The sequence below is a fragment of the Phymastichus coffea genome, unplaced genomic scaffold, assembly GCF_024137745.1.
Source record: "Phymastichus coffea isolate CEN01 unplaced genomic scaffold, Cenicafe_Pcof_1.1 PCOF00003, whole genome shotgun sequence".
NCBI lineage: Eukaryota > Metazoa > Arthropoda > Insecta > Hymenoptera > Eulophidae > Phymastichus > Phymastichus coffea.
In genome coordinates this window covers 7501301-7528459 of record NW_026706814.1, presented here as the reverse complement: position 1 = coordinate 7528459, position 27159 = coordinate 7501301, and the positions used below count along the sequence as shown (strand labels likewise).

Genomic DNA, 27159 nt, shown 5'->3' with positions numbered 1-27159 from the left:
GGCGACTGGAGCGAAGAAGGTATAAGGGAGTATCAGAGATGGATAGACCCAATAGAAGGAACAGAAAAATGGAAAGATATAAAAAATAGAGTGAAGAACGTAGTTGTAAAAAAGAAGATAAGGAAAAAAAAGGATCAAAAAAAAGCTGGTGGAGAAAAGAATGTAAGGCAAAAAGGGATAGGGTGATGGCAGAGTTAAATAAGGTAAGAAAAGGGGAAGGAGACAGAGGCAAATACTTAGAAGCAGAGAGAATACAGAGAGGAAATAAGAAAAGCAAAAGAAGATGAGGGGAAAAGAGTGTCAGAAGAAATAAGAAAAGATAAGACGAGAAGAAAATTCTGGGATAAAGTGAATGGCAATAGGAAGAAAAGAATTGGATTAGATGATAATATAGGAAAAGAAGAATGGATAAAGCACTTCAAGGAACAATTGGGAGAGAAAGAAAAGGAAGAAAGCAAAGGGGAAGAAACCGAAGACAGCTTAGGAGAGGAAGGTGAAGAAATCAAAGAAAGAGAAGTAAAATAGGTAATAAGAAAAATGAAAAAGAAAAAAAGTCGTCTTGTTTCCAAGTCTACATCTTCCAATAATTCTGGTAATTCATTCTGCAGGAAAATAAGATATACGGCCCCGTTGACATTCCCATCGGAAAAATAAGATCCTATCAGATAACCATTTATTATACCGTACCAAACTACGAGGCTCCATCTATGCTGATTATCAACATGACGTACTCAATGAGGGTTCTGGATAGACCAATAATGACTTTTATGGCGATTGAGTTGCCCATTACTATAAAATTGAGCTTCGCCCGAAAACATTACGTATCTGAAAATTTCAGGATCTTCACGAATTCTTGCTTGTGCCCAATTACAGAATTCGAGTCTCCGGCGGAGATCATCTGTCATCAAAGCTTAAGTCAAATTTATGTGATACGGATGAATTCTATGAAGCCGCAAAATTCTACCAGTTGTTGTTCTTGGGATTCCAGTAGGTCTCTGAATTTCACACAAAGATGATGATCCAAATCAACCATTGCCAAAACAATGAGAATTCGTCGATCATCGTTGTTCTGTCTCATGATGCGACGATGACTTCTGCGTATTCGTGATCGACATCTCTCTCGTCGTTGAATAATTCGGATTCTCACGTGGTTTGGGTACCGAAGCCTCCCTCGATAATTTTGACGGTTATATTTTGCTGCAGTGCGATATCGGCCTCGATATGCCCCGATAGATAACAGAATGTCAACAATTTCGTTTGTCAAATAATCTGGCATATTTGGCCCTTTTGAGTCGCTAGACACTGAGAAATTTCCTCGTGAACTATCCTGAGAAGGATTGTTCACGAGTCACCTCTTTCATAAATAATACTAAAGAAATGTTATTTTCCAATTTAGTTGAAACTCTATAGGCTTGTCCGGAATCACACCAGAAAAGAGAATAAAAATAATTTTTTCCTACAAAATTATTTTCAAAAATTGATTCTACGGGATAAAATATGATAGAAATGTATGTAACGTTTTTTTGTCTAACTTCAAATGATTACCTTCGATAATTTGTTTAAATAACTTTTGATAAATAATTGTAAATAGCAAAAGGAAAAACACGGGTATTTTTTTCGATTTACCTACGATTGGCATAGTTAGTTTGGCGCCATCTTGCCCAGATTTGTCAAGGGTCTTAATGGATTAAGACAATGTGGAAGTGACTAATTTAACTTTCTTTCCAAATCCGAAATAAAAAAATGAGGTGTTTTGAGTAGCCGACTTGGTAGTCAGCCAAGTTAGGCAAACTTGTTAATAACGGAAGCTTACTTTCCATTTTTTATCCATTTTTCAAGACTTTATTCAAGGATTCATTCAAGATTTATTGAAGATTACGTACAATTTTATTTCATTTAATTAACGAAAGCTTATTTTCCATTTTTAGCTTAGACGCCGTGTAAACTTCCTAATTGTTGACATTCTGTTATCTCTCGGGATGTATTCGTGATCGACGTCTCTCTCTTCGTTCACTGATTCGGATTCTCATATGATTTGGGTATCGAAGCCTCCCAGGGTAATTTTGACGGTCAAAGCCGATATCGTGCTGCAGCAAGATATTACCGTCTAGTTATTGGGTTTGGGGCAAGATATTACCAGCAAGTTATTGGGTTATTACAACTAATCTTACCCATACCCGATCATCTCTGTGTATAGATGAAGAAAATAATAAATTTGACCCCTACATGACTTTATGCGGGGGGGGGGGGCGGGTTAACCCTACACATAATACCTTATCTAAACATAGAATTTCTGGCTTTTTCGTTATCCGGGATCAAAATTATACGTTCCTATTCAAAAAATGACTTTAAGCTTCAAATGATCTTGAAAATAAATCTCAAGGTCAAATCCGATTTCTGAGAAAGGTGTCCCTCAGTCTTCCAAACAACTTTTGTTTGAACAATTTTTTTGTAGAACACCACCCGTAAAAAATTTCGGGGTGGTTCCTTTAAAATGGGACACCCTGTATATTGTAGTCGTAGATGATTTTATACGATGAAAAAATCTAACGAGTGCTGTTTCGAGTGCATTAAGACATTATTTTCAACATCCTCATTTGACTAGAGCAATACGCCAAAGATGTCAAACTTGTACTTTACACCTAATTTCTCTAGACATTAAGTTTAATAACTATATAAAAACCGTATTCAAGATGAAATTTAAGGAGATGGAATTGTTTGGCGAGAAATCGATTCTATTTTCGAAAATAGAATTAATACTGCAACAATGGTCAATCAAAAATACTCAGATATAGCCTTGTTTTTAGACGCCTCATAAACTTTTATAAGTTCAAATCCCAAAGTATATCGCTTTTCATAGTAATTTAAAAATCAACACAGAGTTATCAGCTCAATTTACCATGATGATGATCAAGAAGAATAATCGTGAAGGTATTTAAATTAATATCCATTAAACTACAAATTCAAATACTTGGTTTGAAAAGACTGTTAAAAATATTTTCTTAAGAATATTAAGGACTTTCAAGAAAGAGATTGAGCTTGAACATTAAAAATTATCGTTGGATGTACTATTAAGGTGAATAAATACAATTCACTTAGAACAGGATCATATATTTTATTGCTGGACAATATAGTAAGCATAAAAGCTTGTATTAGTGTTAGAAATACAGACAATCAATGCTTCAAATGGACTGTATTATGAGCCCTTTATCCGTTAGATATCATTGCCATTTGAATGGTAAATTCAGAGGTAAGCTCACAATTATTGTAATTTAAACTATAAAAATGTTAATTTTATACCTGTAGTTTTCCACAATTTCACAGGCTATTATTCACATTTTGATTGTTCGTTTCGCGGCCTTAAGCCTGCTGCAGCGGCTCGCAGCACCGCGCGCGAACCGTGCCATATACGGCCGCAGTTAGTTATGTCGAGTGGCCTAAGCCGATTGCACGCAGTTCATAACATTGTATTATTATCTAGGAAGAGAAATAAAGCGAACACTTTTGACAACATCTGGAGCTTTTACTTATCTCGTTACCCCTTCAATCTTAGCGGATTCGCGAAACACATTTTATTGTGACAAATATTGCTATAGATGCGAATTTTAAGGGAAATATGATTATTCTAGCTCAAAATAAAGAACTTTATATTTCCTTCACAAAAGAAGTTGAAATTAGTCATATCAGCTTTCATTTTACAGAATCGTTTCGTTTTATCCCATCATTTCTATACAAAATGGCATTATACGTAACTGAACTAGACATATCAGAGGAGTCTGAAAAAGATGGATTATGAACATGCTAAAAACGTTTAGAATAATTTTAATATCAAGGATCTGCAGCATTATTCTGATTTTTATCTGAAAACAGACGTGCTACTACTTGCTATAGTTTTTGAGAATTTTTGTAAAAAGTCAATGTATGAATAAATATTTTAAAGCTAACAATAAATACATGGGTGATAACTTCAATATAAATAAATTGATCAAGACTAATGTACTTTGACGTTAATAATTTATGCAGTTAGTCCACGACTCAATCATCACCATATATAGGATTTTTGTGGATATCTTGTAACGGTCTAAACCGATACATAGTGTTACGAATGCGATTTATAATATCGAATTCATACGTTTGTATCCACGGCAACGTCAGAATAAATATTTTTGTTGTTGTTTAGTTAGTTTATGTCTGAGCCTCAAATTGAAAGCATCACGTTTGTGTTTTAATAAAGTTTTAGTTTGTGTTATTTGCGTACTTTTATTGACTATACGAAAACGTAACATTTTGGGGGCTCAACCGTTTATTTTTTTGAATTGGTCCGGACTTTTTTTTGAATTTATGACGTAAACTGTTTGTACAACATGAGTTTTCAAAAATCTGGAAAAACAACACGTACACCATCACGCGTGCCGCTACAGACAAAGACGAGGGCACAGTCTGCAATTGAAGCTGCGACCGCTGCTGCTGCTTCAAACGACACTGCTACATCGGATATTTTCGAAGTGGAAACCACCGTCGAAAATGTAAACAGACCATCCGTTAATATTTCTAATTCTACATCTGCTCAACAAACAATTTTGCCTTCAAGCTTGTCGAGCGACCCGCTGTCGCTGGATCAAGGTCCACGCTCGTTAACTTCTCTGCCGGTTGATGAGATACAACTTTTACGTCAAGAACCAGTACAATGTGGTGTGCTGTCGGTTGACGAATCACAATCTTTTCTTCACCAACTTAATACAGCAGAGGTAGAATCAGAAAAACTACGTCTAGAAGTTGTAGCTTTACGTCGTCTTCGAGAGGAATATGCACAAGCTAACCGAGAAGAACGTGACCGATTAACTGAACGACAAGCTACATTAGAGAAAGCTAACCAAGACGAACATCACTTACAAACCGACATTGAATCACTGTTTCGCAGAGAACTAGCAGAGATGCAATTACGATTAACACTGCTAAGCAACTGCAGTAAATCTGTCATTTCACCATCGGTTTCTTGTAATGTTGTAACGATTCCATCTACCTCTATTTTTCAACCCAACCCTCCCCACAAACACATAACCCTACTCTTACATATACATCTGTTTCAATCCCTCAACATTCGCTATATACCCCGATATCACCTATAAATGTAAACACATCCAACCTTTCTAACACTCAACCACTTCCAATTGCGAATACGCATATCAATTTAGGATATAACCTACAACCCGACACTTTTGATGGTACTTCATCCTTCCACGATTTCATTCATCAGTTCGACATTATTGCTTAATTTAATAGATGGGATGACAACAAAAGTTGTATTGCATTAGTTTCTTGTTTACATGGACAAGCTCGAACCGTATTAGATAGTTTCGAACATGGCTGTGTAAATTTTGTAGATTTACGTTCAGAATTAGACCTTCGTTTTGGCAATAGTTTTCAGACATTAAATAGTTTTTCGTTATTTCCAAATAGACGTCAGCAAATGATTGAGGATTTCGCTGTACTGGCTATGGATTTGAAAAGATTAGCCAGATCAGTATTTGCTCGTTTTCCACCGGAAGAACAAGATAAGATTGCTTGTTCACAATTTATCCTTGCTCTGCTTGATAATTCTATTCACGAACAGTTACAATTAGAACAAATAGTCTCTTTAAGGGGACCTATCAATGTGACAGCCCAAAAAAAAAAAGATTTTTCAAGAATTTTTTTCTCAGCAACTACTGCTTACAATCAAATGAACCTTTTTTTCCCTTAACCTCTGAATAATTATTTTATAGAAAATTAATAAAATGGCGGTGTTTCTCGCAAAAGTGGAAAAAAAGGTCTTTTTTTTGTACGATTAATCGTGTGTAACTTTGGTTAGGTTCATACAAACATTTAGTTAGAGGTTCATTCCCTGCATTTTATAATTCTGAACATTTTCCAAACAGATTTAAGTCGATACGATCAACCGTTCTTGAGTTATCGTGCACGCCAGTTACAAAAAAGTGGTTTTGAGAAAAACGCGTGCAGGTAGCGAGCGCGGTACGCTCTCAATTTTGAAGCAGTAAAATTAATCAATAAGGTAGAATTCGACCAAACCGACTGTGGGACATCGATTCTGGAGGTAAATACTATCGAAAAATGCAACAACAAAAAAATCGATATTTTCAACCCGTCACACTGAAAGGTCCCCTTAAAAAAATGCTGTCACTCGTGCTTTTGAGATAAAAGCTATTAGAGAACAAAATCGTAGATTGACCCCACAAGTTCCACCACCATTACTTGGTTTTGCTCCTGCTATCCCGGCTGAGCCCCCAAAATGTTACGTTTTCGTATAGTCAATAAAAGTACGCAAATAACACAAACTAAAACTTTATTGAAACACAAACGTGATGCTTTCAATTTGACGCTCATGTGTCAACTAACTAAACAACAAAAATATTTATTCTGACGTTGCCGTGGATACAAACGTACGAATTCGATATTATAAATCGCATTCGTAACACTACCCCCTCCTTTGAAAAATAATTGTCGTCCTCGACAATAAGAAAATCTTGGACCAAGCGGGTTAATCCGTCTTCGACCAATGAAGGCTCCAAGGTTGCCCAAGATACCAAATCTTCGAGCACAACCTAACCAACATTCCAGAAGAAAACTGGGACCCGTCTCTTGATTCTTGAATCTTCTCTCTTGACTCCAAGCAGGTTGATCTTCAGTCTTCATACGAAAACGTAACAATAGGTTAGTTCTAAGTAGACTGACAGATGACGTCGATCGCTCCCAATGTGAACTAGAACAGTGGATGGAATATGTATGCTCGAACTGTATGACAAAGGTGCGACAAGCTAAACTGGTTACAATTTCGACATTTGGTCTGATCAATATAGAGTAAAAAGAAGCATTTGCAGTACGTAATGAATACATTTCTCTTGCTAGGTTAAAATAAAAAATCTTATAATTTGAAATGAGATATACGACTCCTCACCAATTATTTAAGGCGAAGAAAAGAGGCAATAGTGCTCTGAGCAATTAAGAGAGCATTAAGTTAAGAGAAAGGAAAATTAAATCGGTAAAGAACTTGAAAATACCAAATCTTATTCTATATTCTCACAACAACTTAATCTACTTAGATTAGTTCGTTTATTGCGCCAATGAGGTGGAATCCCGTCTGGCAGCTTAGAAATGTACAAATCAACCATAATAAAATTTATAAAAAGACAGAACTAGAGATTCAAGAATAAATATTAACGCATTTGACTATTTAAAGAAGATAAGTTTAGATAAATGCGTGAATTGTATGTATGGTGAGCAGCAAGTTTACAATGGCAATAAAAGATGAAAAGTAATAAGAATAATAAAAGTAATAAGAATAATAAAGAAGATAAAAATAATAAAGAAGATAAAAATAATAAAAGTCATAAAAATAATAAAAACAATTAAAAAATAATAAAAAATAATAAATAATAAAAATGCGATGGCACCTATTTTACAAGACGGACTGAAAGGACGAGATGTAAAAGGGAAGCGAAGTGCATTTGGCTAAAAACAGCTAAGTTTGATTAGCTATTTAATGAACCAAAGGTCGATAGTAGGGTATTTATGGGAGAACGCGACTGGGTTAAACTTGTTTGGTATGCGAGTGTAATGAATGTAAGTGCCGGCACCGACACTAGCTTTTCGCGAATCGCCCTCTCAATTCATGCTCTAGCCTCATAATTTAAAAAGAGGTCACGTGTTCAATCCTTCAAGTCAGAGATCAGATCAGTGGAGAACAGGGACACGCTCAATGAATTGAGTATCCTCTGTGTAAGGATCACAAATGAATGGTTCCAGGCCTCAGTTCGAGGAGCTTTGTATTCAAATGCCGATGAGAATGGCGACTCGAGCGCCGGATAATGACACTATCAAGCAGGACAGACAGGTTTTTAGATAGGTAGTGAGGCGATTTCCTGGATACTACAGAGTAGGCCAGAACGGCGAGGGCTCTATACCTATTCGGGGTAAGTGATAGCCAGTCTAGGGCTAATCTATGGTGGGTGATGTGGCTGTTTAGGGATAGAGCAGGTATATGTGGGATCAATCCTATTACGAAACGTATATAGCCGTTTTGAGCAATTTGTAGCTTAGACGAGTGCTCTCCATCGAGCTGAATACAGACCACTGATAGATAGTCGAAATGTGGAAAAATGAGCTGCTCGACAAGAACTTTTCTAAGGATAGTCGAGAGAGATTTCCTGTAGAAGCGGAGTGAAGCCAAAGAGCCATATGCCCTCCTCGTCACGCTTCTGACATGTTCGGACCAATTAAGCGAGGGAGTCAGTATCACGTCCAGGTTACGAGCGCTGGTAACATAATCGAGTGAAACCTCGTTAATGGTGATCTTCGCGATATCATTTAAGTTTATAATCCTAACGTACTGTTCGCTGCCCAGTATCATGACCTTAGTCTTGGTAAGGTTGAGAGAGATACCATTTCTTAGGCAGAGAGCTAAAACTCAGGTCGGCGTTAAGATCGCCGGTAATAATGACATTTCCGTACAGGGGAAGGTAAGTGGCCAAGCAGTTGAAGAAATGTGAGGGAGAGCATGTAAAAGGACGTATGTACACCACCGCCATCAAAAGCTTGGTCTTGTCGGACTTTATTTCGCCAATGATGAATTCAGGTGTATTATCAAAGACTGGATCTGCAGTAGCTAGAAAACTAAATTTAAGGTGAGATCTGACGTACAGGCCCTCCTCACCGCCCCGCTTTCCAATTCAGTCGAGGCTGAAAAAATTGAAATCGGGGAGCGAGAGGTATGAGTCGGAGATGTCAGGTGAGAGGAAGGTTTCTGTAATGGCTATGACGAAAAAATGAGTAGAATGGGCTTGTACTTCGAGAAGAGTAAAATGACAGGGGGAATTTAGTCTATTTATATTAATGTGGTCAACAACAAAGAAAGCAGAGGGCGGGTATGGTCCTGGGTTAGCTGGCAGCATAGACCAGAAACTGGAGGAAATGGATTTGGCTCCGTTTCAGATAGCTGAACTGGAAAAATAGACGCTGTCGGGCTGAAACAATCGTCGATTGTGTTAAGTTGAGGAGCGGAGTTTTTTGGTATGACGACAGTGAATCGTTGTTTAGCAATCTGGAACGCGAAATTGAAGTTGAGCGGCGCATGTCTTCGAATGCCGATCGGGGTGGCAGCCACTGACATGGCACCAGAGCACCGAGCAGACGGATCAGAAAGTTGGCCAAGAGGCAAATGCGTACATCTGTCAAGGTCTCTCTCCGACATTACAGGAATAGGAGTGGAACGCGTGTTTTCTTGCATGTGGATGATCATGCCCGAGACGAAAGGGCGCGCAAAACCCAGCTCGCGACTACGTGCAAGCGCCTTCACAAATAGATTGTGGATCGGCTAGGGTAACAGCTGGCGGATGAATACGGGATTACCAAAACAACACTTAAAGACATCCCTTACTGTCTTGCCAGCGAGCTTCCAGAGCGCTCCAAAATAATGTCACGCACCACTGTTGAGTCGATGTGTACGACGAAAGCGGATGTAGTAGCGTGTGTCTGACCCTGCAGGGGAGTTTTGGTCAGGCAATCTATTTTATGGTGGCCGCTATGCGATCCCAAGTGTTTGGGTAGCCAATCGCTTCAAAAAGCATACCAGCAGCATCTTCCAACAAACCCTGGATCTCCTACGGAAGGCCCAGAATAAGGAGCTCGGAGCAATCCTTGAGACCCATTGCAGGCTTAAGGCTCTTCACTTCGTAGGTGACACAATCGACTTTGGTTAGGATAGAAGTCTGGGTGGCTCTAATCTCGTTGCGAAACTCTGTAAATTCGTTATTTACGAAACCGTAAAACCATGCTGGCAGTTAGTCGCCCACGGTAGGAACCATACTATCGAGCAAGAGGATTTGATCCGAACTGGGGGAAGGAACAGTGGGAAGGGCAACCGATCGGGCAGTATTTAAGAAATCACTCCGCGATTCCATCTTCAACGACTTCGACGGGAAAAGCTCGTAAGGTAACGCTTGTCTCTTTCTACCCGAGGCTTCGACGAGAGAAAAGATGCCAGCTGGGGCAGAGTCGATTTGAGTGGAAGGAGGTGATGGTAAAAACGTGCCACCGGTTTGACGAGGGTTAGCCGAGACCGCAGACTCAAAAGAACAGGTACAGCAAATAAAGATCGCGAGAACAGGGTTTGAGGTTATGTCAGTACAGTGCTGATGGAAAAATCCAGCACAAGTTTCGCACTGCGAGATATTGCCACCCCGGCAACTCAGTGCTTCACCATGCTCGGCGCATAAAGACAAGACCATTTGATAAAAATGAGCAGTATGGAAATTAAGAACGAATTATGACAAATAATAAAAATTCACAGATTGTGTCAAATTTTATCCGTTTCTCCTCCTCGGATCTCAAAACTTCACATGAAAATCGTAATTTATAAAGGACAGATTGATACGGCAAATTGAAATGTTCAAATTTCACGCGAAAATTTGAGTCACTGACCAGTTATAAACAGAAGCTAAGAAAAGTCGAAATTAAAAAAATTTTTTAAATTTGAAAATTGGCGCCGCAGTGGCACCAATTCTGTTTGTTAAAGATAAAAATTGGTGGGAGCTTCGGGAGTAAAATGACGCCATTTACAGAAGGCGGAAAAGGGATTCACAAGTTAACCTAAAGTTCGAAAGTTAAAAAGACTATTACATAAAAACAAAACGAAAAAAAAAATAATGATTGATGAAAACGAACGCAGGAATTACATTAAAATAAAATTAATTGTAGAAAAGAACACGATTTGATATTGTCGATAAAATAAAATTAAAATTAAAATTAAAAATAAAATTGTATAGCGAGTAGATAGCACTAGATTACAACAAAAATTAAAATTAAAGAAAACAAAACAAGATAAAGTAAAATAAAAGTAAAATAGGATAGCCGTCGCGATAACTAAAACGCAAGACAATTTAGTGATGAGAAGTACTGCAGCAAAAAATAACACCAGCAGTGAGGAGTCTCTCCTAGTAGATTATAATGTGTGTAGTAACGGTAAAATTGTTGACAGGTACTTAGCAGCAAAAGTTTAGATGTGTCAGTAAGGTGTGCAGTGTGTAATGTGTAGAGGGTAGTGATCCTGGTGTGGAAGCTGTGTTGTTGTTAGCGTTGTTGGCAGAGGTGTGTAGTTTGAAAACTCGTTAAAGTTGGTGATTTGGTGAAGGTTATGTTATAACCAGACGAGCGAATAATTTATTCACTGGCCAAAACATTGACTAAAAACCAAGAATTTTTAGCAGAAAGCGCAGAGGCCAGCTGGACGAACTTACCTGCAAAAGTATGCCGCTCGAGGAAGTGTCAAGAGTGAAGGAAATATTAGCAAAAGAAGAGCGCCTCAAAAACTAGTGTGCCGCTACTCACCGAGAGAGAGAGAGAGAGAGTGAGAATCTAGAAGAGCTCTTGACCTTTATCTGCCGCGGCTCCTCGATGAGTTGAAAGCGGTGGGCCACCTTCCTTACAGACACGTCGTCATCTTCCGTTGAGTAGCTTCCTCCTCGGCTTCGTGCTCCTCGTGGTCAGCTCTCCTCTTACGACCTCTGCCGTACTCCTCGCACTCGCTTGGCCGATAGCGTGCTTAGTTGATTAACTCACTGCTTTCTTCTTATTCACCACATATTCTTCACTTCCTCTGTACCTCACTGCTCCTACTTTACTGTCACTCAACTCTTTTTCTCTCTTAACGCTCAACGCATCTCCTGTTGTATACCGGCATTTGTCCCTTATTTTTCTATCTCTCTCTCTTTCGTCGCTCTCTCTCCTTTACTTTTATTGTCGCCCTCGCTGGCCCCACTCTCGGGTCGCTAATCATTATTGGCCGCTGAAAGAAAACAAATCGCATTAGGCACACTCTAGAATGCGCCCAACGTCGGTTGCTAGGCTAGCCGAGAGCAGAGGAAGTGGAGGGAGCGGCGCACGTCAAAAACTCGTCGCCTGCTCCCGTCACAAATCTAACATTCATAACTTCGATTTCTTCAATATCCTTGACGACAATGATGTTAGATATATTTAAGAAGTAGATCTTGAATATCCTGAAAAATTACATAATGTCATAAAGATCTCTCTTTATGTTTTGAGCATAGATCTTTGCTAGGATTAAAACAGAAAATGCTATTGACTACACTCTATAACAAAGAGCATTACGTTATCCGTTATGGAGCATTATAGCAAGCCCTCAAATATGATTTCAAATTGAAAAATATACATAGAACAATTCAATTAAAAACCCTTACTTAAATCTGACGTAGATTCGAATACAGAGAAAAGAAAGAAGGCTACAAATGAGTTTGAAAAACTTTTCTCCAAGCTTATGATCAACGCTGTTTGCGGAAAAACAGTGAAAGATAAGAAAGAATAAGAAAAGATTAATAATATTATAATAATGTAGTTACATTATTATAATAATTATCATATTATAAATACGAGAGTGGATCAATAAGTTCTTAGAAAATCCAAAAATGGCGCTCAAAGCATCCCAACTTATGTTGCACCAGCAAGCGTCACTATTAAATAAAGTGCTGCCGACTTTTCAGCCAGATCCATCGAGAAATTCCGTTTTTATCGTTGAAAAAAATGAGTTCTGAGCGGTGATAAAACATTTCTATTTAAAAGGCTTTACACCGAAAGAAATTAAAGCTGAGTCAGATGCAGTTCATGGTGTTATTACCCCTGTATTGCAACTGTTTACAATTGGTTTGGGTAAATTAAACGTGACAGTACATCGACTGCAGATGCAGCCATAATGGTTATAAAAGGTGCAGTTATTTCGATTTTGTAAGAGAAATTGAACATGAGAAGAATTTCGGCAAGATGGGTGCCGCGTTTGCTCTCAGTCGAGAACATACACAGTTGAGTGGTGACCGCTGAGGCCCTCTTGGCACGCATCCAGCGTAATCCGAATGACTTTCTGCGTTGATTCATAACTGTAGACAAAACGTAGATACACCACTACACTCCTGAAATGAAGGAACAGAAAAAACAGTGGATTGTGAAAGGTCAACTAGCTCCAAAGAAGGTGAAGACAGTGAAATCGGCCGGCAAGGTTATGGCCACTGTTTATTAGGATGCACGAGGAATTATCTTCGTCGACTATTTATAAAAAGGATTTATAAAAAGTACTATTTATAAAACAATCAACGGTGAGTATTATGTGTCGTTGTTGGACCGGTTAAGCGAGAAAATAAAGGAAAAATATCCTCATTTGAACAAAACAAAAATAATTCTGTTTTATCAAGACAATGCACAAGTGTACACTTGCTTAGTTTCAATGGCTAAAATTAAGGAATTGAAGAATTAGTAGACTATCCATTGCACTCACCAGATTTGGCACCTAGTGACTTTTTTTTATTCCCAAATCTAAAACAAGTGGCTTGCCGGACAACGATTTATCTCAAACGAGGAGATCATAACACAAACAAATGGCTATTTTGAGGAACTTCCCAAATTATTTTTTTCTGATGGCTTAAAATAAAAGATGTCTGAAAAAATGTATCAAGCTAAAAGGAAATTATATTGAAAAATAAAAAAAACTTTACCAAGAAAAAATTGTTTTTCTATCTTTTCCTAAGGACTTATTGACCCACCCTCGTATTATACATCATCTTTTAGTCCTGCATCATACTGACCATCTTCTATCAATTTATAACCAAATCCTGGAGGTCCACGTGAGCCAACATGCTCTTTCTTACTACTTTTGAACTTTTGTCCAAACACATCAACACTCATCATGATACTGATAGTCTCTTTAGAGATCGAACCTTAATAGATATATCCTGCTTAACGTAAATCTTCAATGATTGACTGAATTTCATTGACATGGCTACGATTAAACGCTATTTGTTCGGCTACAAACAATCGTAGTCGATCAATAAGTTCGTTCAGATCATATCAGTACACATAGTTAAATGTAATCCCTTTTCTTTCTATATTATAACTCGGAAGAGATCATTTCCACCAATATATTTTCGTTTCTTAGACATATTCAAAGATAAATTTAGACGAATGACATTTTTGGTATATGCATACTATGTCTAAGAATTGCTCATGATCCGGTCACTTTCTTGTTTTCAAAAAAATCATAATTATAGGGATACTTGGCGTGTCAAAGAACGTGCATTTAATAGAACATTGCCGAGAATCCTGTTAGACGTCTTGCTTATTTTTCGCATTGTCCAATTTGTCTGGACGATCCGACCTATAAATCGAATAGTAGAAGTCAGGAGGATGAAAACTAAAGAATTCGTACTAGGTTTCACGAATAAAATTAATATTAAATAATATCAATATAGATAACTATTGTTGATAAATGTATTACCAAAGAAGAAAAACTAATACAAAAGGGCATAATATACTACGGTAAATCTAACGCTAGACATTGAACTTCGTAGGTCAACTTAAATTAAAACTTTTATTTTATATTTTGTATTAATCACCTACTAACGTGGCTACGGACTTTACATCTCTTTTGTGTATGAGTAAACGTACGAAAGGCATGATAACACGATACTTAAACTTCAAAGAATTCAAGTAGGTTTGCTCGCGTCAAATTATCGAGTGGGATTTATTTTTAGATATAAATTTATAGCATATTTTATTATTATTTATTACGAAACTTTTTTACATTTAGTGCACACATTATTAACATAATGTGAAAAACTATGAAAAATAATCTTGCCAGCAAATGAACAAACTATCATAATAAACATATTAAGGGTAAAAGCGCAAATAGAAGGATACCCCTTAAATTTACAATATGGCATTGTACATATTTTATTTTCATTGATTTCAAAGACATAATAAATTCCAATAAAAATATAGCTTTTATAAATAATGAAACTTACAATAACATCAAATTTTGAATAGATGTTGACTAGTTTTCCATCATTATCAATTATTGGTAATGCTGATACCCGTCTTTCGACAAATTTCTTTAAAGCTATTATTATACTTGTTTCTTCAGTAGCTGTTTCAATATTTTCAAATGTACCTATTCTTAATTCACTCAAAGTCTTGCTGGTAAAGGACGGCTTAGGCAATTCGTGTATCTACGAAATAATGACACCATGATAAGCTATTGAAAAAATATTGTCAACTCTGAACCATAGATGTTATTCAAACTTGATGACTAGCCTTATTTTTTATTCAGATAAAATCTCTCTCAGGGTTTCGTCTCATATATCTGTTTAAAAATTATTGGGTTTTGCATCTAATATCTTGGAAAGTGAAGTTCTATCTTTGACCAAAATGTTACTTAAAATAATGGGTCTAGTTAAACATACATAATAATAAGTTTAAATTAGCAAGATGTTTAATCTAAGATGTTATAAGTAGCTAGCAAATGCAAGGATCTCATTTTTTATCGAAAAAAACGATTGGCACGTTCTAGACTTCGGAAATGTTGGTAACCGATTTTCTTAACTTAGTATAAATGTTGCCTTTATAGCAATGAACTCGAAAATACATTTTTAAACCATTCTCATAGTCAAATATTATAAATAATTTTTTTAATTAAGACTTTTTGTTCTAAGTGTAATTTTAAAAAAATTTATATCTCCGCAGTCGTTAAAGCTATTCATATCATTTTTTTAATACTTATCAAAATTATTCAAAAAGTAAGTAACGTTTTTGATAAAGAAATCGCTATATGTCAATAAGTAAATCTTCAATTAAAAAGTTCCATTTCCGATGAATTCCTTAGACTTTTTTCTATAAGAATGAACATTAAAATTACTTAAAAAGGCATTATATCAGAAACAGTGAAAGATAATAGCGAGCGTTCCGCATACTACGTCAATCTAAGTCAAGCTCCTCTGGCCCGCTAGCTGACTTTTGCTATCTGTCTTTTTGAGTTAATTTGAATCAGGTGTATGTTGAAAATTTCTTCCCATATTAAAAAAAATGTCAAAACAACTATTTCATATAACTCTCTACAGTTTATGAATCATAATCTATACTTCATCTCTGCGTTTAATTGATATATTCATATTCACTAATCATGATTTGCAACATGCAAAAGTTACATTAATTCTGTATTAGTATCTTATTTTTATCTTTTAACTTATTAAAAGCAATTAATTGTTTTTTAATAATCGAAAAAATATACATACAAATTACACTACCGATATTTTACAATTCATTGTGTGTTACAATTTATTATAATAAATTGTAACACACTATAATAAAGTAAATTAATTAATGCAACCTTTAATCATAAAAATGAATAAAAATTGTTAAATTGAACGTGTAGGTATAATCAAACAGATTCACTTTGTTTACCCGGGTACTTCTGAGCAGAAGTACTTTATTACAATTCAAGAAATTTTCGCCGAAAGTATAATTAACGCCTCTCATCAAGGCTGGAATAATATATAACAATATGTAATCACAATTTAAACAACAACACAAATACCAATATTCAAATAACTAATACGTGAATGTACCTTCATAAAGAAAAATACAAAAATTAAAAAAGTGCCGTGATGGCTCAGTGGATAGAGCGCGGGACTTCCATGCAGGGGTCCCGGGTTCGATTTCCGGCGGGTACCAAACTTAACATGACTTTTTTCGCAAGAAAAAAGTGTATGTACCAAAAATCAACACCGCGGTTCTCGCAGTGGTTCGGATTCCACTGGGTTACAGAATGTAAATTATTGACCATCAAACTGTAGGTCCAGTAACAGGAAACTGACAAGCCCGGTTAGTTATAGGGGGTTGCGTCAAATAAAATCACGCAGTAGAAACAAGAGCATCTATGACTACTATATATGTATATAGTAGTCCGAAGGCTTCTCAGAAAAACGCAAGTTAAGGATGGGAAAAAAGAAACACCTCCCACACTACCGTGGTAAGTGACGTGCCCTAAAAGCCCATGAGGAGGCATAGGGAGTGCAAAAAAGACAGTAGACAGTAGTACAAAAATTAAAAAATTCACATCAGTGGAATGAAATAAGTAAAAAATTGCTCAACTGTTACAAAGAATAAAATAAAAACCAAGTTATAAAAGTAAAAAATGCTGTCAATAAATTACATTTTCTTTAGTTACTTTGCACTCACGTTAAAATTTCGACAATGAATGGCTTGTGGTAAAACTAAATGTATTTATACCGTGAAATTTTGCGTCATATTCAGCAATCCAAATGAAAAAGGAGAGAATTTTGACTGAATTGTAGGTCTAATACGTAGAAATTACACGTGTCAGATTGAAGTAAATTGTAAGTACATTGAAGGTATGTTTTCTTATAAACCACAGTGGGCTCACATCAATCAAACTAGCGCTCTAGCATTCAAATAATACTACTAAGTAGTATGATCTCATCGTACTCGCAAATGGTGTCGTCTTGTGCTATTATTACAATTTTTATCACGTTCTTTGCATGTAATGTCAACAGAGTCCTTAAAAGCGCTTTTTAATTTGATAATATTTATTTGTCTACTCATGTTATTGCTTGTTATATATATAACAGGTCAGGCAATCAATAAAGAATACTACGTTCAAATTTTAAAACGTTTGCGTGATGCAGTAAGAAGAAAACGGCCGCACTTTTGGGAAAGTGGTGACTGGCTTCTCCATCACGGTAATGCGCCAGCGCATTCATCCAATCTTGTGCAGCAGTTTTTGAGCAAACACAATATCGCATTGCTTCGACAACCTCCATACAGTCCCGACATAGCTCCTTGTGACTTTTGGCTGTTTCCAAAACTAAAAAACCACTCAAAGGACACCGATGCGATGACAAAACAATGGTTGAAAACAATGCGACGAGTGTACTTAAGGTTATCGCTAAAAGTGAGTTTCAGGACTGTTTTGAAAAGTGGAAACATCGATGGAACCGTGTTATTCAATCAAGTGGGGATTACTTTGAAGGATGCCACCCACCGGATGATAAAGAATAACGCTAGCACGAAAATATAAAGATAAGCCCGATACTTTCCGAACAGACCTCGTATATTGTTTTTGGTTCGAGCTTAAAGCCAAGTACGGATAATTATGTCTTATGTACGCTGATTTTCCAGCCACGATTGGTGTCTCGGGTACCAATAGCGAGTGTAACCGGTATAGGTTATAGTAATTTCTATCCATTAAAGGTAGATGCAGAACAAAATACGTCCTTCCATCTCTATATAATGTGACGACTGTTGAAACTCTGGCGATATCTTCCATTATGCGATGTTGAATAGAAATCGGGAAGTCTAGATTTCTTACTGTTTTTTTTATATCGTTGTCTATCTGGTGCAAGACGTTCGAGTCTATTAAGTCTGGGTGTATTTTTCCTTCTTTTATAGCACGAATCATTTTTCGCAGCCTTTCAGAGCCTTTAATGAAATGGTCCAATTCGGCTTCTCTCAATCGTCCTAAATATTTTACCACAATCATGCATTCTTATTGCGTTTCCTCGTTTCCTAATTTCACAAAATTTGCTGCACTTGGCTGCTTAACTTATAAATTTTATCTCCTTGTACATCTATTATATAATAGATTTTATTTATTACAGTCATGATTATATGAGTTCTATGATTGAAAAGTTAAAGGGTGGACCTATGATCCTAATACAGTGGATTAATATTAACGTATATTTTATCTATCTCATCCACGGTTATTAATCCACATAAGCTGTGGTTAAGCATGTCAATTTTTTTCAAATAGAATTAGTTTTCTAGTTATCAATAGTTTCAATAATTATAAACTGTATTTTGTTTAATATTGCAGTTTTCATGTCAAGCATATCCTTTTCAAGTATATTAATACAGGTAGCCTCGTCGAGATGTTGGCTACAGTTTTGGAATAGAATTTGATAATTTTGTATGATCGTATTACTTGTTAAATATAATTAACAAGAGCAGTATATAATTAATAAGAATAAAGAGCAGAAGAAGAAAGAAAAGGTTTTACATATTATTAGAAAAGATAAAGACCTGAAATATACATGATAGTAAAGGTGAAATATAAAGATCGATTCAATTATGAAAAATAAAATATAATTTTAATTTATCCACGTGTTTACGTATCCTCCTTCTGTTTGGTAAATCTAACAATAAGTTTTTCTAATTTAGTACTTCCACAATATTCAAGAGGTGTATGTAATAACTGTCAGCCTTGCCTACTTTAGGTTCATTTAATATTCATGCATAATCACCTACTTTCCCATTAAAAATCTTAATATATCGATCATACCGTTCTTTTAAGTTATTTTTTCTCACATATTTGTTTTTTTTTCAGTGGCTATTTTTGACTTGATAACTCGGTCAACTATAAAATAAAGTCCTGAGAACCTTGTATTGATTGTAAGTTCTAAGTTTTTCTTCACGCAATATTTTCATCGGAAAACGGGTGACTCTTCCGTAGATTAATTCGAATGGGCTATTTATGTAAACTCGTATTATATGTAAAGACGGAGAAAGGCATTAAGCGGTCCCAGTCGTTAAAGTTTTCAAAATATATACGAACGAAGTCAATGAATCAACGGACCATAACTTCTTTTGAGCGAATCATTGGTTTGAGGCCTGTAGCCCGAGGTAGTTAGGTAGCTGATTTTGAATAAATAAACCATTCAAAAATATGGCTTTAAGAATTCCAAATTGACGTATCAGATGTACTGCCAATATATCAACTATATGCATCAACTATATATATATATAGTAGTAGCTTTGGAAGCGAATGATAATTATGTAAATATTTCATTAGATTACATTGCGTAATTAGTAAATAATAGTTTCCACTAGGAGTGCTTCGCAATTTACCCATAGTGTCGATTGATACCTTATCAAACGCCTCTATTGGCGTGTCGGTTATTACCTTGGGATTTTGAATTTTATGACAGACGATATTTTTCTCTAAACAGTTTAGATAATCTAGTAATTTCTTACATAATCTAGTATAACGTTATATATGCTAGGCCAATTACATCATGCTCTTATTTTCTCATACGTTTGAGTCCTCTTTGTGTCCTCCTACAAGACTACCTTGTAAGGTATAAATTATTTCCATATCCTTCCTCTTTGGTGGCATCCTTGACTTTTCGTAACATATTGTGACTTTAATGAGGGTAACATAAAAAAAAACTAATTAATAATTCGCTAACTAATCACGGCCTTAAATCATCAGTATAGTCTCTTTTTCTTTATATTCTGATGTTAAAAATTTTCTTCCACAATAATATTTTCCTTAAATTATTTAGTTCAACCTTTATTGCATCTACACTATATAAGCCAGGATATCTATCTTTTACTACTACAGAAAAATATTTTTTTTTATTTACTCCAAGTTTATTTTCAAACTATCTATGAAATGAGACAATAAATGAATATGTTTGGTATTATGGAAATTAACAAAGTATAAAACATAATACTCCAATGAGTTTTAAGATTTTATTTTTGACTTATATGGGTATTATATTTTATAAATTTTGGTTTTATTGTATATTGATTAGTTAAAGTTTCTTTAGTCTGGTAGTAGTAATCGTTGTCGTGAGAAGTTTGCTAATGAGTTTGTTTGGGTGATTTTTCATCTGATGTTGTATTTTTCATAAAATATTTTGATTTCTTCTTTTACTGATGGTATCTGTAGATAATTTTTGATGATGACATTTGGGACAAACCGTGGGGCCGTACGATATTTCTTAATTCTTTTTAGATTGGAATCTTTCTAGGATTTCTATGTTTGAATTTGAGGACGCACTCTATAGTTGAATGCCATAGGTCGAGATTGGTTTGATTATTGACTTGTAAAGCAGTATTTTATTTTCTATTATGAGCTCTGATTTTTCTCTGATTAGCCAATACATTTTCCTCCACTTCAGTTCCAGTTGTTTGTATTTTTTAAATATGTACTCTATCCATACGAGCCTCATGTCTAGATAAATATCCAAGTATTTTACATGAGTACTTTATGGAATAAGTTTATTGTTTAGTTTAATAGGTGAGAGGATATCTTTTTTCAGTGTGAAAATTGTATACGTTGATTTACTTTCATTGACTTTAATTCTCCATGCGTTTAGCCAGTTTTCTAGACGATTACTAATATAATTTTGTATTATTGCAGTTGCTACGAGGATGGTCCGATAAGTACTTAGCCTCACCGCCCTATAGCGCCACTCTCGCAAAAAAATATTCTATCACGTAGTACAACCTTCTCGATGGTTACTGTCAAGATTTCAGCCGGATCGGAGTTGTAGTTTATTTTTGAGAGCGTGTGAAAGCAAGTGTGTCCGTTGATTTTTGAAAAATGAAAAAAGAGCAGTATCGGTCGGTAATTCGATTCTTGTTTTTGGAAGAGAAATCGCGCAGCGAAATCAAAAAGCGCTTGGATGCTGTGTACGGTGACTCTTCTCCTTCGATGGCGACCGTCAAAAATTGGTTTAACGAGTTTCAACGTGGTCGCACGTCGATTTTTGAAGAGCTACGTTCAGGTGCTCCGAAAACGGCTACCACGGAGGATAACGTGACAAAAATTCACGATCTCGTATTGGCAGATCAATGATTGAAGGTGCGCGAGACAGCTAAGATCGTAGGCATCTCAAAAGACCGCGTGGGTCATGTCCTGCATGAAATTTTGGGCATGAGAAAGCTGTCGGCGCGATGGGTTCGCTCACTCCGGACAACAAGCGGAACCGTGAGACAACTTCAGAGCAATGTCTGACGCTGTTTAAGTGCAATCCGAAGGAGTTTCTGCGTCGTTTCGTGACAGTCGACGAAACATGGATCCACTAGTATATACCAGAGACCAAGGAACAGTCGAAACAGTGGACTTTACCCGGCGAAAGTGCTCCGAAGAAGTCGAAGACTGCCCCATCGGCCGGAAAGGTGATGGCCACCGTTTTCTGGCATTCATAAGGTGTGATCTACATCGACCTGGAGAGGGGCAAAACGGTCACAGGGCTGTGTTATGCCGAATTATTGGGCCGATTCGATGTCGAATTGCAGAAAAAACGGCCCCATTTGGCGAAGAAAAAAGTGCTCTTCCACCATGACAATGCACCGGCTCACACCTCCGCTTTTGCCATGGCAAAATTGGTCGAATTAGACTGTTAGTGTATGTGTGTCGTCCACACTTTTCCGCTTTGAGGGTGGCGCGGCATAATCAAACATTACCACCCCTCTCTCTGGGCGTCAATAGGTTGGCATAGCCCACTGTCTTTCACCCCTTCGCTTTCAAATATATTGGGGATCCGGAAGTCAAGTTTGCTGCGACATCCCTGACGCACTCAGCGAGTCGGAACCTTTTTGATCTAAGGCGGCGACCTCCTCGAAAGGAGTACCGATCTTTTCACGGTTCGACGCTCAGGGAGAGCGGAACTAAAGGCTTGACCCTCGGTTTGGGCGCGACGGGACTCTAGTTGCCCCAACGTCTACTGCGTCGGAAGCACGCAGCGTACAAATCTTACGAGATTTGCTTGACCTGGTACCACTACCCCGCAGAGGCCAACCCAAATTGGGATGTCAGAAGGGAGACTCAGCCAGGACAGCCAGAGGAAGATTCCTAAGACGATCGACCAACTAAGTCCCCCCTCCTGGGCTCGCGTTCGAAAAACATCCCACCCTGCGTACCTGTATTAAGGGATTTCTCCCACGACTCACAGGTCCATCGCTTCGACATACCGAGGTATGTCTCCCCATTGCGTTTCGGTCATCCCCGCTCACGCTGGTGGGTATCCGTCATTCGATAGGTTGTTATTACTCCATCTTGACTCAAGGTCAGATCTCGCTTTCTAATGAATGGTATTATGGCTTGGCTGATACTGATGTTTGCTCTTTCAATTTGGTTTTTGACTGTTGTGTCAGGGCGGGGTCTCGTCTAGCCGACAAGGCGACTCCCCAGGCAGTTTTCAGTATTCTTGCCTATTATGCCATGCATTCGGTTTAACATTCTGTTGTTGAGTCAAAGCGGGGTTTATCGCGTTCAAGTATTCCAATTTCAGAAATTAATTCTGAAGTTGGTGTTCAAAAATTATCTTTCAAAAATTTCAAGCTTTGTAAGCTTGTCCTCGTTCGAGATTTCAAAAATTAGGTTGTTGTGGGAGTTTTTGTCCTTTGGTTAGGGACCTTGTAAGAGACGGCGTCTTTCTACCATAGTTCTTGACTATTTTTCTACGCTTTCTCTTTGTTATAGGTGCTCCCTCTCTGGGCTCTATGACTTTTCTAACAAAGTCTTCAAAGGCTTTGTAGATTTTCCTGCTAGATACTAGGACTGTTTCCGGGCATGGCCATGTATGGCCCTCCTCTTCAACAGCCTCTGTTAATGGCTTCCTTAGTTCCCTTATATCTTCGCAGTTAAAGAGAATATGACTTTCGCTTTCTATTTCCCCACAGCTACACAGTTGGTCTTCGCATAATCCTCTTTTGTGGAGGTATGACTTAAAAGCGCCGTGTCCAGTCATAAACTGGACTGTGTAGTGGTTGGGGTTTAGCCACCTCTTCTTTAATCTGTCTTTGATTACTGGGAAATAGCAGTACGTTCTCCTGCCATTTGTTGCTGACTGCCATCTCTCCTGCCATACCCTTTCGATTTCATCGTTGATGAATTGTATGGCTTTCGAGAGTTTTAGTCTGCCAGATCGAAGTTCTTCCGAATTAATTCGGATGCCGTGCATATTAATCGATTTCCCTTTCTTGACGCAGTACTTTGCAACTCTCGCGTCGAGCTCGAGAGCTATTGGTCGGGAGGCTGCTAGCACATGCGCCGCCTCATGAGAGATCGATTTGTAGGCTTTAAGTGTCCTGCAAAGAACAGATCGCTGCAATCTTTCTAACGCAGATTGTTGTTTGCTGTTGGTTCTTTGCCACCAGCCCGCAGCGGCATATGTAACTTTCGATACTAAGAAGCCATTATAAATCTTTTTCAAAGAATTGAATTTTAGGCCCCAGTTTGCTTTTGCAACTTTACTTAGCTCGAAATAGGTGTTATTACAGTCATGAATCACATTTCTAATATGTTCTTCTAGTTGGAAGCCCTTCGAGATTGTGATTCCTAGGTACTTGACTGTTTTGTGTGTTCTAATGTTGTCTTTCCCAATTTTGACTGTAGGATTTCTATTCTCGCTTAGTTGGCCTTTTAGCCATATTAGTGCTGACTTTTCTACTGCTAATTTCATTTTGTCAGACTTGCACCAGTCCATCATTATATTAATAATTTCTTGGGCTTGTCTTTCAAAATCAGTGCGTGTCTTTGCCTTAATGATGGGAAGTACATCGTCTGCGTAGGCTAGTACCTCATATCCTGCTTCCCTGATTGCCCGGAGTGGTTTGTCAAAGACGACGTTCCAGCCTACCGGTCCAAATACTGAACCCTGAGGGCATCCCTTCGTTACTGTTTTCAGTGTTTCTTCGAAGTGAGCATATATACCCACTTCTCGATCGCTGAAGTAACTCTGAAGGAGTTTGTAGATGTTCCTCGGGCAGTTTCTTTCTTTCAATTGGGAGAACAGGCTTGGCCACCATAAGGCATCAAATGCTCCTGAGACGTCCAGTGGAATAGCGGCTACGTACTTTGTCGACGGGTCAGATTCTGCCTCTTTTACTATTTCATATAGTCTTCTAATGGCATCCTCTGTGGATCTGTTTGCCTTGAAGCCAAATTGATCCTCCGACGACCAGTCCCAGCAGTTAAGAATGTTGGATATTCTCTGAATCACAAGCCTCTCGAGTGTCTTCCCGACTATGGGGAGTAGACATACGGGTCTATATGATTTAATCTCGTTCTCGGGTTTTTCAACCCCTTTGAGCAACGTGATTAGCATTCCACTTTTCCATCTTCTGGGGAACACTCCGCATTCAAGGCAGGCGTTGAAAAGTCGTGTCAGTTCCTGATGTAATGGTTTTGCGTTAACAAGCATTTCTGACTCTATTTTATCTTTGCCTGGTGATTTCCCTGCCTTGTTCGCTTTAAGGGCCATTTCGATTTCCCTTTTTAGGAAAGGCGTTGCGTCGTCGGTTTCTGGAACCTCTCGCATGTCTCTGCGAATCGTTGCGTGTACATCGTTTTCGCAGCTTGGGTCGTCATCAGGCATTAGTCCTTCTAGTAGAGCTATGCTTGTTTCCTTCCAGTCTTTTGTGACTGATCCATTACAGTTAACCGTGCACATCGCTTTTGAGATTCTGACCTTTTTGGATGCTCGTTTGTACGGGTACGCCCAAGCATTCTTTTCGCTTTCAATGGTGCAGAAAACTCGCCAGTTGTTATTTTTGGCTCTTTTAATAGCCCTTGCATAGTCGGAATTCATTTGTCTCAATTTTTCAAGTAATCTCTGGAGGGTTTTCCTTTGTTTTCTATTCGGTCCTTCCTTGTCTTTCAGAGCGGCGATTCTTCGATGTCCTTGTATCGCCCGCTTCTTACTTCGCAAGTCAGGATTCCACCAGGGTTGAGAGCGCGTTCTTCTCGTTTTTGGTGGAATAGAGTCCTTTGCTGCCCTTATCAGAACCTCTTCGAATTTTGAAACATAAGTTTCAATGTCTTCGGCGGTTCTTAAAGGGAGTTTAGCTAGGTTCTCTTTCTCGAATTTACAAAGTCTCCCGAATTTCTCCCAATCAGCTTTTCTCGTGTTGAACCTTGGTTCTAATGTTTCTCCTGTTCGTATGAGTCTGGCTGGTTGTGAGGCAAAATCCAGTTCGATCACTATGGGCCTGTGGTCACTGGTGGTCCACTCTTTCACCGCCCAGCTAGCCAAGAGGTTTGACAGGTTCGACGTGTGTAAGGTTACATCGATATCCGTCTCGCCTCTCGTGCTACGGCACGTTGGAAGTTGGTCCCTTCTATTGGCCACTATTAGCCCAAATTGGTCTATGAATTCTTCAATGACTGTTCCATTCTTGTCCTGTGTGTTAGACCAGATCTTTGACTTGGCATTTGCATCCATTCCAACTAAGACTCTTTTGCCTTTCAATTGCTTCAGAGTCTCAGCTAGTTTGTCAAGATAGGTCTTCCTGCTGTGGCTGAACTGGCAGTAGATGCTTACGAGGTATATTTCGCCAAAGGCTCCGACCACTTGTGCGCAAACACAATGGGAGTCGCACAGATTAGAGATCTTGACAGCGGTGACCTTGTGCGGATTGTAAAGTATCGCAGCTTGAATCTTTTCACCCTTTTTGGATCCATGAATAGCTGCGATGCTGCCCATACCTGAAATCGCGTTATTCCAGTGATATGGTTCTTGCACCAGTGCCACCTGTATGTCAAGATTTCTGTCCGTCATGATGTCTCCCAGCTCATCGTTGGCTACTTGCCTTTTGTTGAGGTTCAATTGTATGATCCTCAACTTCTGGCCCAGTTCGGGGTTTTGGTGTGCGTTCAAACAAACCCTCTTAACTGGTGGGCAATCGTCTTTGCTTTCTTTTGTTTCGATTGGTTGCGAAGGAAACTGAGTTGATACCGGAGTGTTAGAGCAGTGCTCTGGTTTCTCAACGGTCATCTCCTGCTTACGTTTCCTCGCCTTGTTATACCTAGAGTGGTTGACCATGTCGCTTTCAAGGTACAACGCAATTTCTAGTTATGTTTTTCCTCCTTTGGGATCGCTGCTGGCGATCTGGAGGGTGGCTTTCAACTTTAGTCCTGGCGTTAACTTTCGCGTTCAACTAAGCAAGTGGCGTTCGAGTGGCGTTCAAGTGCGAGCAGTGAGTACTTGTGCGTGTGCGTGTTTACTTGGGCTTGAGCTTGGTTACCTTATCGGGTTTCTCCATGGGTTCGGGGTCCCATGGCTCTTTTATTTACATTTTGATTTATTAGCTAGTTATTTTTCTAGCTTTTGATCTGTTTTTAGTTTTGATTTTGATTTTGATTTTTGTTTTGATTTTTCTTTTATTTGATTTTTGATTTTTGATTGATTTTTGATTTTGATTTTTGATTTATGATTCATTTTTAATTTTTAATCGGTAACTTTCTTTAACGCATCTTAATACTAATTTTCTACTTACTGTACTACTGCTTATGCTATTGCTTAAATTTTAGTTAATTGCTTAGGACTAATCTTATTCTAATATAACTTAAAACTAATTACGAGTGTACCAGCGTGTTTTTATTTCACGCTGGGTTTGATTTTCAATCAAACCTCGTTTGGTCAAGTCCGGGTTAGGTGTTAGACGAGTTGCAACCAAAGTAGCATTTGACTGAGCATGTCGGGTTTTCGCCTTTACTATCATCTTAGCCTGTGTTCG

At 37.8% G+C, this 27159-nt stretch overlaps 1 protein-coding gene across 1 annotated transcript in view; it reads right to left on the bottom strand.

Moving 5' to 3' along the window:
- LOC131666139 (5'-AMP-activated protein kinase subunit gamma-2) overlaps positions 1 to 27159 on the bottom strand; it is a 1183314-nt gene that overhangs the window by 226616 nt on the left and 929539 nt on the right. Inside the window, exon 13 of the mRNA XM_058938551.1 lies at positions 14859 to 15062. Coding sequence (XP_058794534.1) covers positions 14859 to 15062 — 204 coding nt within the window. The remainder of the gene's footprint in view (positions 1 to 14858; positions 15063 to 27159) is intronic.